The sequence below is a fragment of the Balaenoptera physalus genome (assembly GCF_965194825.1).
Source record: "Balaenoptera physalus genome assembly, chromosome: 3".
Lineage (NCBI taxonomy): Eukaryota > Metazoa > Chordata > Mammalia > Artiodactyla > Balaenopteridae > Balaenoptera > Balaenoptera physalus.
Window position 1 is genome coordinate 13,456,675 of NC_138890.1, and position 18,918 is coordinate 13,475,592.

An 18,918-nucleotide genomic window follows, 5' to 3' on the forward strand; every position below is an offset into this window, starting at 1 on the left:
GGACCTGCGGGCTGGGGGCGGGACCGGGGTCCCTGGAGAGACCTGGGCCAGGTCAGGGTCTCGGGGGGCGTGGCCGCGATCCTGAAGTCGAATAGGGACCAATCACGGGGGCGGGGTCCAGAGGGGGTGGGGCAGAGGTCCCGGGAGTGGCCAGGGCGGGGTGGGTTGCGGCGGGGGCGGAGCCTGATAGGGCCAGGGTACAGGGGACGAATGGGGGAGCCGCGTGGCTGGTCCCCGAGGGCGAGGTTGGGTGGGGCTGGGTCCTGGGCGGCGGGGCCGGGGTCGAGGGGTTCAGAAGCGCTTGTCCTTAACCAGTCCATTCCTCAGCGGCTTCCTGCGAGCCAGAACCGGCCCAGGTTAGCCTAGGGACCCCACGCCACCACGTAGCGCCTCCCACCACCGTCCCGCCCTCCTTGCCCTCCTTTTCCCAGCCCCGCCCCATTCTTCCTCCCAGCCCACAAGGCCAAAAGACCCTGCCATCTGCCTGCTGGGTAAGTGGTCCCTGCTCCTTCCCACAATTAAACCCTCCTCTCCCCTCCCCCCTGGGCCACCCGCGACTGCTGGAGGGCAAAAGTCACCTACCAACCTCTGCCTGATTTAAGCCCATCGCCTGGACCTGGACCAGCACTTTATCCTCCTCCTCTCCCAGGGAGGCAGAACTGGCCAGAGCCCCCGACGATCCCACCGGGCAGGCTCCTCCCCAACTACAATGGCCCTACCAGGAAAGGCTTCCCAGCCCATGATTCTCCATCCACTGCCCTCTGTCTACACCTGCCGCAGCCCCTACTTTGCTTCCATGTCCTTAAAACAAGTTACGTAGTGTTTTAAAACGAATCAGTACCGTAAGATCCCAGAGAAAGACCCCTAACGTCTAAACAACGTTCATGGTTTGCATATTTCAAACTGTCTATAAAGATGTCTTCTCCTGCACCTCAATTTTCCAAAAATGTGCCACCGAGATCGCTCCCATGTACACTGCTGCTCTCCTTAATTCCATCTTCCCTGCCTGTGTTAGTGGCAGGTCTCTGGGGTTCCGACTGGGAGGGGACCTGCGCCCTGGGGATCTGCCCAGGCCCACCTTACTGGACTCAACAGGTCTAACCCTGCTCCTCACCGCTAGTGCCATCACTTGCTCGGTGTTGTGTCCTGTTTAACTGGCCAGCCTGCTGATGCCAAGACAGCATCTCCCCGCAGTCTTATGGTCACAGCCATTGACCATTCCTATTCCCACGTATGAGAACTCTTTGTGCCTTTGCACATGGTCCATCAGTCTCTGCTGAAGTGAATTCTACAGTCTAGTTTATGTACAACTGTATTAAGTTTTCTGAGCCAGTAATATATTCTCACGATCTAGACCTCAGAAAGCATAGAAAACTCACAGTTCAACCGAGCGGCTCCTACGGATCTACCACCGTTTGACTTCTGTGTATCCTCAGATACTAGCATATGTGCATTACTGCACCCTGCAACCCTTTGGTTTGTGGAGCACTCTAGCTCAGAGATCGTTCCATATGAGAACATAAAGACTTTCCTGGAGAAGATGGTCTCAGTCACTTTAGTTCGCTCTTCCCTGGGGCTGGAGCCACTGGATGCCCCTTCCTGGGAGCACACCTCCCCCCCTCGGCCCACTTCTCCGTGGGCTGCTGCTTTCTCTCGCTGCCACCGCGGGAGCCCTTTATCTGGGAGATCAGAGATAAGCCCCCGTGGACCTCCCATCTGTCCTATATCTTCAGCTTTGCCTGTTGGTCTTTTAGACAGAGCAGAGGTGGGGTTCCCAGCTTCTTGAGTCTTCTCGTAGTTCAATTGCTGGACGGCACAGTCTCTCATTTCGACTCTTGTTTGATTTCACAGCTTCCATTTCTGCATCAACATCTTTGATGCTTTGGGAGTTTGCACTGGGGGCTCATGCGAGATAAAGATGGTTACCAAGCAAGCGTCCCATTGAAGGAAGTTCTTCCTTCCCTCCCGGGATCCTTCTTTGTTAAAGTTTGATGGGCTTAGCTCTGTTCCCCGTTTTAATTCCTATACTTCTATAGAAGGTTTAATACCTCCAAGGATCCGTACCCCCACCCTGTGCCTCTTTATCAGAGCTTTCCTGTGGTGATTCTGGTTTGTTTTTCTGCACAAGCTTCCAAGTGCCCCCTCCCTCCTCAAAAACAGTGTATTTGCGGGGGAGGGGAGTACCCAACTAGGGCGAGATGGCCTCTCTGCAGAATCAGATTTACACTTTTTCGTCTCAGTGCACCACAGCGGGAAAGAGAAAATCAGGACGACGGTGGAAGCTGGAGGGAGATGTGGGCAGGCAGAGACTCAGGTGGATTCTGGATGTTTCCTTGAGGATAAGGAGGAGAGGGAGAGAAGGGGGGCTCCTTAGGGTTTTGCAAGGTTTTCACCCTGAGTTGCCATCAACTGCGATGGACAAATGTTCACGAGAGGTAGTTTGCGGTGGGAATGGGGGTTGATTCTGGATATTTTAGAAGGTGCTTGGAATGTCAAGCAGACAGTGACACAGAGAATGGCACTCAGAGGAGCACTGTGAGCTGGGAGAGAAACCTGGAAGTCGGGGTGGATTAAGTGAAAGGGCCCTGGGAGAGGGGGAGGCCAGACGCGGAGCAGGAAGGCACTAAAAAGTGAAGCAGGAGCCCACGTGCCGCAACTAAGGAGACTGAGAGCCGCAACTAAGACCCAGTGCAACCAAGTAAATAAATAAATATTTTTTAAAAAAAAGAAGAAAGAAAGTGAAGCAGGGAGCAGAGGCAGACTGGTGATTGCAAAAGGAGGGGTTGGGTTGGGTATGGGGTTTCTTTTGCGGGGGTGACAAAAATGTTCTAAAACCGCAGTGATGGTTACACAACTCTGTGAATGGACTAAAAACATTGACTTCTACACGGCAAATGGGCAAACTGCATGGTGTGTGAATTCCATCTCAATAAAACTGTTCAAAAAAAGGCGGTGGGGAGTGACCACCAGATTTGTTTAGCATCAGTGGAGCGGACAGGAGTGGTCTCGGGGTGGTGCGGGGAAGACCCCAGAGGGAGCTGGGTTCGAGAAGGGAGGGGAAGGGGGTGCTGTGCTGTAAGTGAGGCGGAGAGAGGTTTCTCTTCTTGATCAGAATGTCCCTGAGCAGGCAAGGGGGTGGACGTCGGTGGCCTGGGACGGTGGCCTCAGAGGGAGACGGACCATCTACCAAAGCAGCCAGCCAGCACTAGAGGGTGGACGTCCTCATCCGGCTACCCCTGCTTTCCTGGGGACACGGAGGCCAAGTCATCGGGTGAGGGGACAGTGGTGAGGACAGTTGGTGGCCGAGGAGAAGGAAGAGTCTCAGGAGATCAGGCACTGCCCAGGCATCGCTGAGGACTCCTGGCCCCCGTTAGTGCTGCAACGAGGACCAGATGTGCGGGTCGTGGCTCTTCAGATAGAGCGGGGGCAGCTGAAAGTGTCACGGAGGAGAAAGCCGGTGTACGGAGGGGTGGGGTAGCCTCGGGCAGGTCAGCAGACCCAGAGCGGGGTGATGGCCCCCGATGGACGGCGGTCCCAGCAGCCCAAGAGAACGATGGGGGCTTCAGACCGAGGTCGTGACCGGGGTGCAGGGGCCACTGTAGGGGGCCAAAGACAGAGGTCCAGGAGGGGCCCCATGGAGGGGGGTTCAGAAGAGAGAACCAGCAGGAGCAAAGAAGGCCTCGGTGCTGCTCTGCCACGTGATTTGTTCTCCACTCCGGGGTCCTTCAAAGTGGTTCTCAGTCATTGTTTTCTTACTGTTTTCAAATCTAACTGCATTTTCATCATACATGGTCTGCACGATGCTGGTTCTGAGCAACTGAAGTTGCCCCTGGTTTTTTTCAATTTTGAGAAGTGTTCCTGTGCTTAAGAAGAACATCTGTTCTTGCTTCGGAGCTGCCTGATGAGGAGCACGGACTTTACCTCCTGTGGTCCCATCTCGCCACGGCTTAGGGCTGCATCATGCGGATCCTTTCACATCAAAAATTACACCTGACTTTCTCCTCCTGTCTTTTTTACTTACAACTTTTATTTATCCTGGAGTTGAAGTCTTTTAACCAGGTCAGAGGTGGATTTATTTAAAAGCCCAGTCTCGTAATTGTCATGATTATTCCATGTGTGTTTATTTGCATGCCCAATATCTGAGATTCTACCCTCATTCTGCATTACTTACCCTGCTTGTTCTAGCTTTCCTTTCCTGCATTTACTTTGTTGTACCTGTTTTTGGTTCCATTCTCCCCTCTACACCCTAATGGTGTTAACATAAATACTCAATATAGCCCAAAGGTAATGCCCTACCCTCCTGCAAAATGCAAAGCCACCAATCCTGTTTCAATAATATTAAATATTTCAGCTCTAATTTTTAAAAATCTCTCAAATTAGGCATTTACAAAAATTTTTACCCAGATATGTATCAATTTCTCTGCTGATCTATCTCTTGGGGTAGTTTTCTGAAATATTCTCCTAGAGAAGATCTGTGAATGGTAAGCCTTCTTAGTTTTTGTTCCTGTGGATATCTTTTTTTTTTTTTTTTTTGGTGGGGATGCCGGGGACCAAGCCCAGGATCCCATGCAAGCCAACGGGTATCCTTTCTCTTGAGTAACTGTTTTTAAAGTTGCGTATGAGAGACCCGGTTTCTTGTTACTTCCTTTCAGCATTTGAGGTGATATCTGACTCCAGTCTTCCAGCTTCCCTTGTTGCTGTTAGTCTGTCACTGTTTCGCAGGTCATCTCTTCTTTTCTGTGGATGTTTCACATTTCACTATGATGTGTTTGGGGCCCGGATGCCTTTGTATTCATCCTGCTTATGATTTATGTCTTGTCACTTTCTGGAAAAATTCTCAGCATTATGTCTTCTCATGTTGTCTCTCCCTGTCTATCTGTCTCCTATTAGGACTCAGCCACATAATTCTTACCATTCTAGCTGTCATATTTTCCATTTGTTTAGGCTGCATCCTAGGTAATTTCTCCGCAGCTTTCAATTCACTGATTCTCTTTTCAGCTGTATCTAATCGTTGGAGACTTAACATCTATAATAGGTTGAATGGTGGTCCCTAAAAGGATATGTCCACATCCTAATCTCTAGAACTGTGAATGTGACTCTATTTGGAAAAAGAGTCTTTGTAGATGTAATTAAGTGAAGGAATTTGGGATGAGATCATAGTGGTCTAAATCCAATGACAAATGTCCTTATAAGAGAAAAGAGCCGGAGAGAAGAGACCATGTGAAGACAGGAAACGGAGATTGGAGTGATGCAGCCACAAGCCAAAAAACATCTGGAACCCCCAGAAACTGGAAGAGGCAAGGAAGGATCCTCCCCTAGACCTTCAGAGCAAGCGTGGCTCTGCTGACACCTTCAGTTCAGACTTCTGGTCTCTAGAACTGTGAGAGAATAAACCTCTGTTGTTTTAAGCCCCCTAGTTTGTGGTACTTTGTTACGGCAGCCCTAGGAAAGAAATATATTTAACATCCAATGCTGTTTTTGATGGTCTCTCATGCCTTTTACATTTTTAATAAACTTTTCATTTTAGAATAATTTTAGATTTGCAGAGATAGCATAAAGAGCTCCAGGGTAGCCCTCGCCCAAGTCTCCCTGAACGTTAACATTTTATATCTCCACAGTGCATTTATCACAACTAAGAAACCAACGCTAGAACATTGCTATGAGCTAGACCATAGACTTTATTTGAATTTCACCAGTTTTTCCACAGATGTCCCTTTTCTGGTCCAGGATCCCGCACTGCATTCAGTCAATCTGAGCTGAGACGGTTCCTCAGTCTCTTGTTTTCCATGACCTGACGATTTTGAGGTGTCCTGACCAGCTCTTTTGTGGCACATTCCACATTTTCATTGCTTTTTATCCCATCTTGTTTTATACCCAACTGTGCTAACTCTAGCCATCCTTAGGGATCAGGTTCTGCGGGTGGTGCCCATGGGGCCAACCATGGCAGCGTGTCCCCAGTCCCCTGTCATTTCTGTATGGAGTTTGTTCTTTGCCATCCTAGTGGGAATGCTGTCATTTGGGGCTGGAGGCGCCAGCCTCCCAACTCACATTCTGGCTGGACATTCTTGGGGGAGACAGAGCAGGGAGCAGGGTGGAGCTAGGGGGTCTGGCTTGCTCTTTGCCTTGGGCTCGGCATTTACAAGGACATCTCTAGGAATTCACTGTTTTACAGCAGAAAGGTCTTTCAGTTTTAGATTCAGCCAAGCAGATGCCTCCCCAACCTCACCCCTGGAGTTCTCTTTAATCACTGCTTCTTCTGGAAGCCTCTGAGCGTTGGTCAGACTCCTTGGTGAGACCTCACCGATCTCTACACGCAATTCCCAACTCACGTTCGCTGGACGTCGACAATCCGACGCCCTCAAAACTAGACTCCCAACCCCCTACCCCCACCGGTGCACATGGCCCTGCCCTGAGTCCCGTCTTGGTAAATGGCAGCTCGAGCCAGAGGTCTTAGGTCATCTTTGATTTTTTTATTTCTGTTTCACCTACATCCAAAGCAAGTCTGGTTAGTTCTACAACAGAGTTGGGATCTGACCACTGGGGTGACCTCACCTGCTGCCCAGACCTCATGTGTCCACAATCTCTGCTCACCTGCCTGACTCCTCTCTAACCTGGGCGCTGGCTTTTTGGCCGCTCTGGCAATTCCCCCAATTCTCTGCTCCCCTTCTCATGTCTTTCAAGGAGATTTTTTAAAAATCTCTGCTCCTCTCATCCTCCTCCCTGCCCATTCTGACCCACACCTCATTGCACTCTGAGCCCACTGCTTCCCCGAAACCATCTTTCCCAGGTTGGTCATTGATGATCTCCCAGGGGCCAAATCAGAGGGTCTGCTGGGGAGCGCCCTGCAAGCCTTCAGCAGCCCCCATCTCACTGCTGCTCAACCACTCCTCACATTGACTGTGGGGCGCTGCACACCTTGGACCCTGCTGGTCATCCCAACCTGCCTCCATTCACTCCTGGGGCCCCTCCAGGCCAGGCGCTTTGGGCGCCATCTGGCTCACATCCCAGGGCTGGCAGTCCCGAGGCCCCTACCTCCAGGACGGTCGAAGAGGTCCCTTTTGCTCGTCATCCCTACAACTCCCACCTGGGCCCGAACCCCCGGCCCCATCTCCTGCTTGGCTGACCAGTGGTTGCTCCGCTGGACCAGGGAGTATTAGCCCGAACAGAGCACAGGCTCCCTGGGCCGCCCATGGCACCCCCTCACCGCCCCCTTCCACTGCCACCTGCTTAGAGGTTGCCGTCAGGCCTGGAAAACAGCTGCTCCTCAGCACTGGGCTTGGCCCTCACGGCTCCCACCACTGAGACCGATTCTCACCCCTCACCACTCTGCCCCGACCCCTCAGCTCTCTACCTCCACCTTCCTCGCTGTCTGTCCTGACAGCATCTAACTCTGTCACTACATCATCCATGCCTTTATTTCAGTCTCTCTCTTGGATGCAGGCTCCAGGGGGGCAGCGTCGGCATCAGCCTCATCCGCTGCCGTGTCTCCAGGGCCTACCCACAGAGCGCGCTCGATCAGACAGACGTGGTTAAGGAATGAACTAGGGCTGGGGGCCCCTCCACACTCACTCAGCTTTGCTGGGCTTGGGGCTCAGGGCCTCTGCTGTGTCATATTCCCGCACGTCCTTCAGCTCGCGCACCTGGCCCGTCAGCACCTTGGCAGCAAAAGCCACGATGTACTGTGGGAGGGGAAGGCACAGGTGAGAAGAGAGCCCCGCCGTCCCCGACCTCGCTGCCCTCCTGATGGCTGGGTGCTCCTGCCACCGGCCCTTTGCATGTCACCTAACATGCCCCTCCTTCCTGGAAGTGCGTGAGAAGGGCGTGCACCTGGAGCGCTCCTTGGGGACGGGGACCAGGACAGGACTGGCATCTGAGAAGAAGGGGGTGGCGAGGAGTTGTGAGCGCCAACTCACCAGGAACCAGTAGAGGTTCATGAGGGTGAGCAAGAGCAGGAGTGCGTTGAAGAAGAAGTAGAAGGGGATGTCAGGCACCGACCGCAGGCTGCAGTGGCTCGTGGCATACAGGACCTTGAGCGGGAACCAGTAGAGGCGGAACCAGAACCTGCAGGAGGGAGGGGCGGGTCGAGGAGGCTGTGGGGGAGAGGGGGAGGGGAGCCCCCTCCCTTCCCCCCAGTCCCTGTCCTGCCCCGTCTGGACTCATCCATCTGCCCCTGCACATCCCCACCCATCCATGTCTCCTTACCCCACCCTTGTTCATTCCTGCCCAGCTGTCTCCATTCCTGTTCTGTCCTTTCCTGCCCAGCTTGCTTATTCCCAACTCGCGCCCTCCGCTGTCCCACCAGGCCCCGCCCACGTCACCCTGGCCCTGTCTGGCCCCTCCCACCTCACCAAGCCCCCACCCACCTCACCAGGACCCACCCCTTCCCTGCCCACCTGCCTCTCTAGGACCCACTTCCTTCCTGCTTGGCTCTACCCATTCTCACAAGCCCCACTTCCTTCCCGGCCTGGCCCCGCCTACCTCCACCAGGTCCCCCCCACCACCCACTAGGCCCGCCTCCTCCCCTGCCAGCTCACCAGCTGAGGCTGAAGCTGAGGCAGCCCAGGTCTGCAGCCAGGGCGTGAAGCCGGTGGTGGGATCCTCCGCGGGACTTGAAGTAGACATTGAGCTTGGTGAACTCCAGCTGTACGTCACTGATGTCATGCAGGAAGAGCACAAGGATGCCCACCTTGTGGTACCTGAGGAGGAAATCGGGAGAGGAGAGAGGGCTGCTTACCCCGGGACCCCTACCCGCACCGAGGCTCCCAAGCACAGGCCCCCTTGGCCACCCCTCCAGGCTTCCCGTGGTTCTGTTCAGGGCTGTCCTCCCTGGCCCATCTGCCCTGCCCATCCCCCCCTCACAGGGCTAGGTCAGCAGTAACACCCAGGCTGCACCCGTCCTGTGGCAGCCACACCCAGGCTCAGAAACTTCCCTGGAAGTGCCCTCTCTGATCCTTCCTCATCTCTGTGACCTCTGACCCTCCATGACCCCTGACCCTCACACGCCTGGGTCATTCTGTGTCCAGATACCCCGCACTTTAAACATGACTGCCTCACTGATGCTCCCAGGTTTGTACATTTAACCTGAACACTGCTGCAAACTGCAGACTTGCCTGGGAAAGGCCGCACCCCCACCAGGATCTGAAGGCTGGAGCCCCGCCCCTATCCACCCTTCCGCCTCACAGCTGCTTGGTGCCTGAGTTCAGCCTGGATGTGGCTGTGCACCTCTGTCACCGTCTTCGTCCCCACTCTGCCCTCCGGACAGCTCAGGCTCCTGACAGCCACAGGCTGTTCTCATCCCCTAACATCCCTGGTGTTCCCGGAGCCTTCCTTCACCGACTTTCAGTCTCGGCTCACCTGTCACCCCTGACCACCCCACCTAACCTCACCACCTCTGCAGTCCTTATCTTCCGACTTGAATTTTCCATAGTGATCACCTTCAAACAAACTGTTAGTTCTTTTCTTTCATGGTTTTTTTTTGGGGGGGGGAGTTGTTATCTGATTCTACCCTCTAGAGCAGGGCTGTCTAATAGAATTTTCAAGAATGATAGGAATGTTCTAAATCTGCATTGTCCAATACAGGAGTCACCAGCCACATACTGGGCTGAGGTACAGAATGTGTGATTTTAAGTTTAATTAAAGTTGACATGACCACCTGTGGCCAGCAGCTACTGTGCTGGAGGGCACAGCTAGTCCAACAAGAATAGAATTTGAGGGGCTTCCCTGGTGGCGCAGTGGTTGAGAATCCGCCTGCCAGTGCAGGGAACACGGGTTCGATCCCTGGTCCGGGAAGATCCCACGTGCCGCAGAGCAACTAAGCCCGTGCACCACAACTACCGAGCCTGTGCTCTAGAGCCCGTGAGCCACAACTACTGAGCCCACATGCTGCAACTACTGAAGCCCACGTGCCTAGAGCCCGTGCTCTGCAGCAAGAGAAGCCACCGCAATGAGAAGCCCACGCACTGCAATGAAGAGTAGCCCCCACTTGCCACAATTAGAGAAAGCCCGCACGCAGCAACGAAGACCCAACACAGCCAAAATAAATAAATAAATAAAAATAAATTTAAAAAATAAAAGAATAGAATATGAGCTGTATATGTCGTTTTAAATTTTCTTTTTAAAAAAAATTTTTTTTTGAGTTTCCATGTTCAATTTTTATTTTTTTAAATATCTTTATTGGAGTATAATTGCTTTACAATGTTGTGTTAGTTTCTGCTGTACAGCAAAGTGATTCAGTTACACATATATACATATTCTTTTTCATATTCTTTTCCATTATGATTTATCGCAGGACATTGAACATAGTTCCCTGTGCCATACAGTAGGACCTTGTTGTTTATCCATCCTATATATAATAGTTTGCATCTGCTAATCCCAATTTCGTTTTAAATTTTCTATCAGCAACGTTTAAAAAAAAAAGTAAAGGGGCTTCCCTGGTGGCGCAGCGGTTGAGAATCTGCCTGCCAATGCAGGGGACATGGGTTCGAGCCCTGGTCTGGGAAGATCCCACATGCCGCGGAGCAACTAGGCCCGTGAGCCACAACTACTGAGCCTGCGCGTCTGGAGCCTGTGCTCCACAACAAGAGAAGCCGCGATAGTGAGAGGCCCGCGCACCGCGATGAAGAGTGGCCCCCGCTTGCCGCAACTAGAGAAAGCCCTCGCACAGAAACGAAGACCCAACACACCAAAAATAAATAAATGAATAAATAATTTAAAAAAAAAAGTCATTCTCCTACATACCACAATACCATTATAAAAAAAAAAGTAAATAGAAAGAGGTAAAATTAATTTTAATAATATATTCCAATTGACTCAGTATATCCGAAATGTCGTCATTCAACATGTAAATGATATAACAAAGGGACTGCAAGATATTTTCACTCTCCTTTGCCCTTGGAATCAGGGTGGCTTTTACACATACAGCACGCTGTGGCTTGGACAGGCTCTGCCTTGAAGCACTATGACCACGTGTGGTGGCCACAGTGGGCTCTGGAACATCACGTTTGTCTACTGTGTTCACGGCTGTGCCCCCAGCAGCACCTGCCACATGGCAGGTGTTCTGTAAACACTTGCTTTGTGACCCGGCCAAGGTTGCCATCCAGGAGGAGCTGGAGGGGGACAGATGGGGTGGGGGCAGGGTGGTGCCTCTCTGCACCTGTTTTGCCCCATCACTTCAGAATCTCTCTTCAGAAACCTCTCCCACGGACACCCCCATACCCCCCACCCAGGCATTAGCCTCTGCCCTGTGCTAGCCTCTTGCCACTGCTCACGCCAGTGCCCTCCACTCTCCTGTCCCCTCCTGGACTTACCGGAAGGCGTAGGACGAGATAATGAGGACCAAGGTGACCACATGGTGGATTAGCATGACCACTGAGTCCTTGCGCCAGGCATCCAGGTACAGCGTGGCGTAGATGGAATGGCCGTAGAAGCTCCCCTGTAGTAGGTAGGCAACTGCGATGTCCCGTGGTACCGCCATGCCTGTCTTCCAGTCTGGGGAGGGCCAGACCGTGCCGTCAGGGCCCTGCAGGGCCTCCGGGACCCGCAGGCGACCCCGAGCACTCCCTCAAGCCGGGCGTAGGCCCTCTGCTTGCTGGGCGTGCCACGCATCTCTGCAGCTGCTCTGGTCGCTGGTTTTCTGTTACCCATTCTCCACCCATCATTGTTTATGAATAGGCACTACTTTTTAGAACAGTTCTAGATCTACAGGAAAAGGTGCTCCTACCCTGAAATTGGTCCTTTGCAGAATTTCCAACTGTGCCCCAGGCCCCCTTCCTGTCTTCTCTTACCAGGCTCGCTCAAGACACCCGGTCCTGGGTGCCCCCCTCCCAGCAAATCCCCAAACCGATGGAGGCTGCCACCTGCCTTGCTGTGCCAGCCAAGCAGCTGAGGCAGAAATCACACACTTTCCAATGCCCATGAGTGCGGGCTCTCCCGCAGAGCGGGCCCAGCTCCGCCTCCCCTCCTCCTGCGGCCACCTCCTGCCCCCCCGCCCGCCCCTGCACATGCACCCACCCGCACTCAGGCCTCGTGCCTTCCCAGGGGACATTGCTCCCCCCACCACCTCCGCCTCCCCTCCTCAGTCCATCACCAAGGACTCTGCCTGAATCGACCTAGAACTCCAGACTGTGCCCTGCTGTCTGCGGCTCCTTCTTTGTCCACCCCCCGTAATGGCCTCCCTGGGCTCCATCTCTGGTCTCCTGTCCCTCCCCCTCCAAGCCTCAGTGATCTGGAGCTAGACCCTCAAGTCCCCCTGGAGGCCAGCTATCCCCTAAATGCCTCCTATGCTACCACCTCAGTGACAGCCCTTCATCTGTACCCTGGCCCTGCCTGCAACGGAGATCCACTTGGACCTCTATCTGGGGGTCCCTCTTCGGTCCCCGCCTCCACTCACTTGCCCTGCCCCCAGTGCCCCCACCCTGGTCCAGGCACCGCCATCTCCTCCCAGCGCTGCTCCAGCTTCTCCCGGCCTCCAGAGCCTATTCCCGACTGTCCATTCTCCCCACAGCAGCCTCGATGGCTGTGAATACACAGACCCCATGATCTGGCAAGTCCACTCTTGGCCTGTGCCCAAGGAAACTGAAAACAGGGACTCAAGAGACCCCTGTATACTCATGTCCACAGCAGCACTAGTCACAATCATCAAAAGGGGAACAGCCCAAATGTCCATCAGCAGGTGACTGGGTACACAAAATGTGGTAAATCCACGTTTCGTGTGTCCACATAATGTGGAATATTATGCAGCCTTAAAAAGGAAAGAAGCATTGACACACACTACAATGTGGATAAGCCTCAAAAACATTATGCTGAGTGAAAGAAGCCAGACACAAACGGGCACATACAATCACATACCAATGATTCCATGTATATGAAATGTCCAGAACAGGCAAATCCATAGAGACAGAAAGCGGATTAATGGTTGCCCGGGGCTGGGAGATGGGGGATGGCAAGCTGCTAACGGGGACGGGTCTCCTTTTGGGGATGATGGAAATGTTCCAGAACTAGATAGACACGGTGTTTGCGTAACACTGTGAACGTGCCGAATGCCACTGAATTGCTCACTTTAAAATGGTGAATTTTTAAAAGTTGTGGTAAAAATATATATAACATAAAATTTACCATCTTAAACATTTTTAAGTTTAGTAGCGCTAGGTATATTCACACGGCTGTGCAACCAATCTCTAAAACTTCTTCCATGTTATAAAACTGAAACTCTGTTCCCATTAGACACTCCCTCTCTGTTCCCCCTTCCCCAGCCCCTGACACCCACCAACCTACTTTCTGTCTCTATGGATTTGACGACCCTAGGTGCCTCACATAAGTAGAATCACACAAGATTTGTCTTTCTGTGACTGGCTAAAATGGTTAATTCTGGGAATTCCTTGGCGGTCCAGTGGCTAGGACTCCACGCTTCCATTGCAGGGGGCCTGGGTTCGGTCCCTGGTCGGGGAGCCAAGATCCAGCGAGCCGTGTGGTGCGGCCAAAAATAAATAAATAAAATAGAATGGTTAATTCTATGTTATATAAATTTTACCTAATTTAAAAAAATGAAAGACACCTGACAGATCACTCATCCCCCACCTGAACACGTCCAGGGCTCCCCAAGGCTCAGCAGCAAACCTCACACTCCTGGCTGGGGCTCCCCCCACGTTCCGTGCACAGCCTCGTGGCAGTGCTGCAGTCAGCAGAGGGGGGCCTCCCCACACCTGCCAAGTGTCTCTGTCCCTCTTGAGAAGGAAGGGGCGCGGAGGCACCCGCTGTGGAAACGGGACACCCTCTTTTCCACCTATCACACTGGCGAGACTGCTACAGTGGGGAGAACCCTCTCTCCAGCTTTGGGCCCCAGATCTGGGGCAGAGGGAAGAGGGGAGCAGACAGTTCCCCATCTGGCCTGCGTCTGCACCTCCCTGCACGTTGTGGGCCGGGCTCTGTCTGTGGACCTCCAACCTCCTCTCCACGCACACCCCGCCTGCTGCTCTGGCCTCTCCATGTCACTCCTGCCTCATCCCCCTCCGCGACCTCCAGGATCAGCCACCTGGGCATCCCACACCCAGCTCCTGGTCTCCCCCAAACCTGCCCCACCCTCAGCCCCCTAGACCCTGGTGTCAGCCCCATCCTCCTTCTCTCTCACACCCACCTCTGGTTTGGCAGTGAATCCTATCAATTCTGCTTTCAAAACATTTCTTAAATCAGCCACTTCTCTCCCCGCCGCAGCCCTGTCCTGGGCAGAGCACACCGGCTCCTGCCCTCAGCCCCACCCTTAGGTCGTCCTGTCAACGTCCCCCCTCTGCTCGTGGCCCTACGGTAAAGACCCCCTCTGCTCCCACCCCACCTGACTGGGCTCCTTGCTGCTTCTGATCAGCCAGTAGCATGTCTGTCCGACAGTGGCCTTTGCATTTCCCATCTGCCCCAGGCTCCTCCCAGTCCCCACTCAAAAGTCACCTTTGGTGGGGACAATCCCCACCCCTGTAGAAAATGCCCTCCTCCCCACCTCCTAGACACCCCACATGCCCTTCTCCTCTCCTCACTCAAGTTTTCTCATCTGCACTTATCACTGTTAACAGATTTCCTATTTCACGTTAACAGATCTGTCACCCCAAAACACAGGGGTGGGGGCTTTCTCTGACCTACTCACAGTTGTATCAGCACAGCACCCAGTACCCAGTAGGTACTCAATAAGCGTGCCTGCAAAGAAGCAGCTAACTTGCAAGTGTGCTATCACAGTGTAATTTATAAGCAGGAACCAGAGGCAACTCCATGCTTGAAACTTCAATTACAGAGACAGAGTTCAATTACAGTTCATTCTCATAAAGGAAAATTGAATGACAGCTCAAACCTCCCCTCTAGGGATTTATGACATGGGAAATGTGCGTGTGTTACACGGGAAAAGTGGCCATGTGGGCAGCATGGTCACAAGACAGACAGGTGCAGCGCAGGCGTTCCATGCCCAGCTCCCTGGTGCCACCAGGAGCCCTCTCAGGATGTTTATATCACACGGCAGGAAACACGTCCATGTGTGTCCCTGATACACGGTCTGGGTGGTCAGCACAAGAGTAGAGAAGCCTGACCCCTCATCGCAGACTGAGTTTTCTACATCGGCCTGCCAGTTGGTAACAGAGGACACTGCAGTCAAATTCCTGCTCATCCCACCCAGAGCTCAGGCCTTGATGACACCCACATCGAATCCAATCAATGGATGCAGCCACTTCTCACCACCTTTATCTTCTTGCCAAGCTGGTCCAAGCCACATTGGTCCCTTGCCTAACCCCTGGGCCGAGCTCCCCTCCTTACCCAAGATTCATCTGTCTCCACATGGCAGCCAGAAGAAGGTTTTTTATAATCCACAAACCCATCCCATTTAGGATGAAACTCAAGCTCCTGCCATCCTCCTCTCGTCCCCACATATCAAGCTCATGCAAGCCCCAGGGCCTTTGCATGTGTTGGACTGCTTGCCTGGGCCCACACAAGGGGTCCCCTCCTCTAGGATGTTTCCCTGAGTCCTGACAGGGACAGGTGCCCCCTTTTCTGGCCCCAGGGCCCCTTCATCGCCCTTGTCTCAGAGCAGACATCCAGCATGGGATGTCTGATGAGTTTCCAGCTCCCCCGTGTACCCTTCTCTGAGTTCAGAACAGGGCCCTCCCCCAACCTGCCCCATCCCGGCAGGTCCCCTACCATAGAAGACGGAGGGTGGGTCGTGAAAGAAGGGGTAGTCAGTGCCGAAGAGCAGGTAGGTGCTGTAGCTCCAGGCGCCCAGGTAGAAGAGAAACTTCCAGGCGCTCTCAGGCATCTTGGCGGCATCTCTAGGCTGGAGGCGGCACCGCTTGGCTAGGGGCTACGGGTGAGAAGGCGGGAGGCCATCAGCACTGGGAGCCAAGGGCCGCTCCTCCAGGGTAGGGAAACCAAGGCCCAGGGACTCCCCAGGCCAGGCAGTGCCGGGCCCGGTACCCACAGCCTCCTGGAACGTAACCAGAGCCCACGTGTACCTGCCAAGGGCTAAACTTAGTGCCCAGCTGTCCAGCCGCAGCCGCAAGGGGAGGGGAGTGATGGGGGGAGACCTGGGAGGAAACGTGAGGGGAGGCTGTGAGGGGAGGAGGGGGACACGTGGGTGTAAAGCAAGGGAGACCAGTGGGGTCAGTCCAGGGGACTGAGGTGCTTGGGGGGTCTCAGGGGGAGCTAGAGGTATGACAGAGAGGAAGAAGGATTAAAGAGAAGACTTGGAAGGGGCTGTGAGGGTGAACCCGTAAAAAGAACATGGAGGGGAATATGGGGGCATCCGGGGGAACATGGGGGGCTGGAACCCTAGCAATCCCCATGGGGGAGGAACTTGAGGGAAGGGGGTGCCTCAGAGGAGGAATTGGGGAGATCAGAGAGGAACGGGGGCTGGGGAAGATGGGGTGGGTAGGTGGGGGAGGACATGGGAACTCAGGGGAGAAAAGGAAGAGAGGATGGGGCAGAGGAAGAAAGAGGGTCAAGGAAAGGACATCGCAGATGGGGGGACCTGAGGGGACAGCAGGGAGGGGAGAAGAGAAGTGGGAGCATGCAACGGTGAGGCATGGAGGAATTTCAGGGGCCCAGCGCCCCTGGAGTCCTGGGGGCAGAGCTTCAATCTCCCTGGGGGCGGGGCTCCAGAGCTGCCGGCCAAGCCACGCCCCCCTCCCCTAGGCGAGGCTGAGGGGGCCGGAGCACCAACAGTCGCCATGGAGACAGCCAGAGCCAGCTCCGGTAACCCCTGGCAACCACACGACTGCCAAGAAGATGAGCTTTGGAGGACGAGGCAGCCCCTCCGCCCGCCCGTTTCTTGGGAAGGGCGAGCCACGAACTGGAGTGAGTGCCCGACGTCCGGGGATTCTAAAAGTGAGGGGCCCGTGACCTTGCTGTCCCCCACCCAGCTCCCTCAGGAACGTGGGGAGGAAGCCTGCTCCACCCTGGTAGTCCCAGAGCAACCATATCCCCCTCCTGGGCTCTGGCCCTCGTCCTCCTGGACCTCCCACTGCCCAGCTGGAAACTGGAAAGGTGGGGGAAGCAACAAAGCCAGATTGGGACCAGGGCTCACCTACGGAGGGGCCCTAGTCATGCCTGCCTCCCCCTCCCTGGAGCAGCGTCGTGGCTGGGGTCTCTAACCCCCATGTGGGTCATATGGGGGTGGGAGTGGGGACAATGGCAGCCAGACAACACCCCATCCCTGACTTAACAAGGGCCAGCCTCTGCCCAGCCAGCAGAGAAAGGCCCCTTTGTTGGCTCCAGGCACTCTGTCCCTGCACCCCCTGCCACCTCCAGTCAGACGGGCGGAGTGACCCCAGCTGGTCCTCAGGGAAGTCACAGCCAAGCTTGGAGCCCAAACGCCTTCCAACAAGCTCCCATAGCAGCGACCCCTCCCCAAGGATGGGAGGGAGGCCAGGCGCCAATGTCACCCCCACAGTCACTTTCCAGCTGGGGAGGTGGCCTTCCCAGGCTCGCCGGAAACTGAGCAATTCGGTGGCGACCCCTTGGAGTCCGCACAGTCCAGCTTCGCAGACCCAGGCCGTGCCACCTCCCCCAAAGGCTACGAACACGGCGTGGCCAGGGAGCCCAGGCCTTTGCATCCCTTGATCGGAGGGTGGCGCTGACTCCAGACAGACGAGCGGCAGCGACTGGGCAGCTCCTACCTCTTCCCGGTCGCAGCGGACGAGCCAGTCCCGCCGCCGCACCGACCCCGGACACCGATCCGGTTCCGAGCGCGCCCCGCATGACCCGGAGGCGCAAGGCACACGCAGCCCCTGTACGCCGAGCCTTCCCTGCCCGTGACCTCCGCTCCTCTGTCCCCAGCTCCGCTAGGTCCGAAAGAGTGCGCAGCAGCCAAGGCCCTCACACCGCCCGGGGCCCCCTTGTCCCGCACTGACCGGACCGGTTCCCCCACATCTTGAGCATCCTACCCTTGTCAGGGTCCCCATGTCCCAGGCTTCCCCCAGCCCGGCCACACCCCCACATCCACTCGCAACCCCACCCCGCCCTGACCCAGAGGGGCACGAGGCGGCCCAAGATTCCGCGTGCCGAGCTCCTCCAGCCTGAGGCCCGCCACGTTCCAGTCACCCTGGTCCGCGGAGACAGAAAGGGGCGCGCGGCGGTCCTGGGTCCCCGCCCCGGACTCCCTAACATCCCGGCCCCCCAGCCCGGGACCCCCACGTCCCAACCCCCAGCAGCACTGACCCGAAAGAGGCGCGAAGTGGCCGCCGAGCGCAGCGCGGTCCAGCCGAGTGCGCAGAGCGCCAGCAGCAGCAGCTCGGGAGGCGCCAGGTGCGCGTGCTCGGCCAGGCCGCGGCGCGCCAACCCCCAGCCGCAGTCCGCGCAGCCCCGCGCCGCCGCCAGCGCACTGCCCCAGCCGCGCTGCACCAGCTGCGCGTAGCTAGGCATGGGCTCAGGCCCCGCCGGCCCCGCCGCGGTCCCCGCCGCCGCCATGCCGCCCGCTCCCGGCCGTCCCGGCAGTCTGCGCCCGCCCACGGTGGCCGCCGGAGCCGCGCGCCCCGCGTCACGCGCCGCAGTTGGGCCGGGGGCGCGCTGGCCGTAGCCCGTGGAACGGAGGGGCGGGGCCAGCGCTAGCTCCGCCCCGCAGGGACGCGGGGCCGGGGCGCGCAGCTGGGTACCCCGGAGGCAGCAGCGGCGACCTCGGGCGTACAAGTCCTGGTGTTGTCGCGCCGCGTCCTGGAGGCGGGCCAGCGATCTGGCTCATTTTCCAGTGGAGGAAACCCAGGCGCGGGGGAGGGGGAAGGGGGCGACCGGGGGGTGGAGGGGTATCTGCCTGGAGCCCGCCTGACCTGAACCCGAGTAGGGCCGGAACGGCCCCGTGTCCCCATCCCTCGTCCCCGCTTGGATGCCCTTGCCCATCCTGGGCTCCTTCACCCCACCAGGCTGTGTCCGCAACATGGGGCAAGGTGAGCACCAGCAGGC

The 18,918-nt window shown here is 55.8% G+C and overlaps 1 protein-coding gene across 1 annotated transcript; it reads right to left on the bottom strand.

Moving 5' to 3' along the window:
* Positions 1–193: 193 nt before the first annotated feature.
* On the bottom strand, positions 194–18,540 carry CERS1 (ceramide synthase 1). The gene is made up of 7 exons (XM_082455487.1): positions 18,181–18,540; positions 15,667–15,826; positions 11,307–11,487; positions 8,535–8,696; positions 7,914–8,061; positions 7,570–7,679; positions 194–334 (listed from the first exon to the last, which is right to left on the bottom strand). Exons 1-7 carry the CDS (start codon positions 18,427–18,429, stop codon positions 292–294), a joined length of 1,053 nt encoding a protein of 350 aa, XP_082311613.1. The 5' UTR covers positions 18,430–18,540; the 3' UTR covers positions 194–291.
* Positions 18,541–18,918: the final 378 nt, after the last annotated feature.

Coding starts and splice junctions, on each gene's coding strand:
- CERS1 (XM_082455487.1), bottom strand. CDS start 18,429: ATGGCGGCGGCGGGGACCGCGGCGGGGCCGGCGGGGCCTGAGCCCATG. Junction 15,827..18,180: donor CCACTTCGCGCCTCTTTCGG/GTCAGTGCTGCT, acceptor TCTCACCCGTAG/CCCCTAGCCAAGCGGTGCCG. Junction 8,062..8,534: donor CTCAGCTTCAGCCTCAGCTG/GTGAGCTGGCAG, acceptor TCCCTCCTGCAG/GTTCTGGTTCCGCCTCTACT.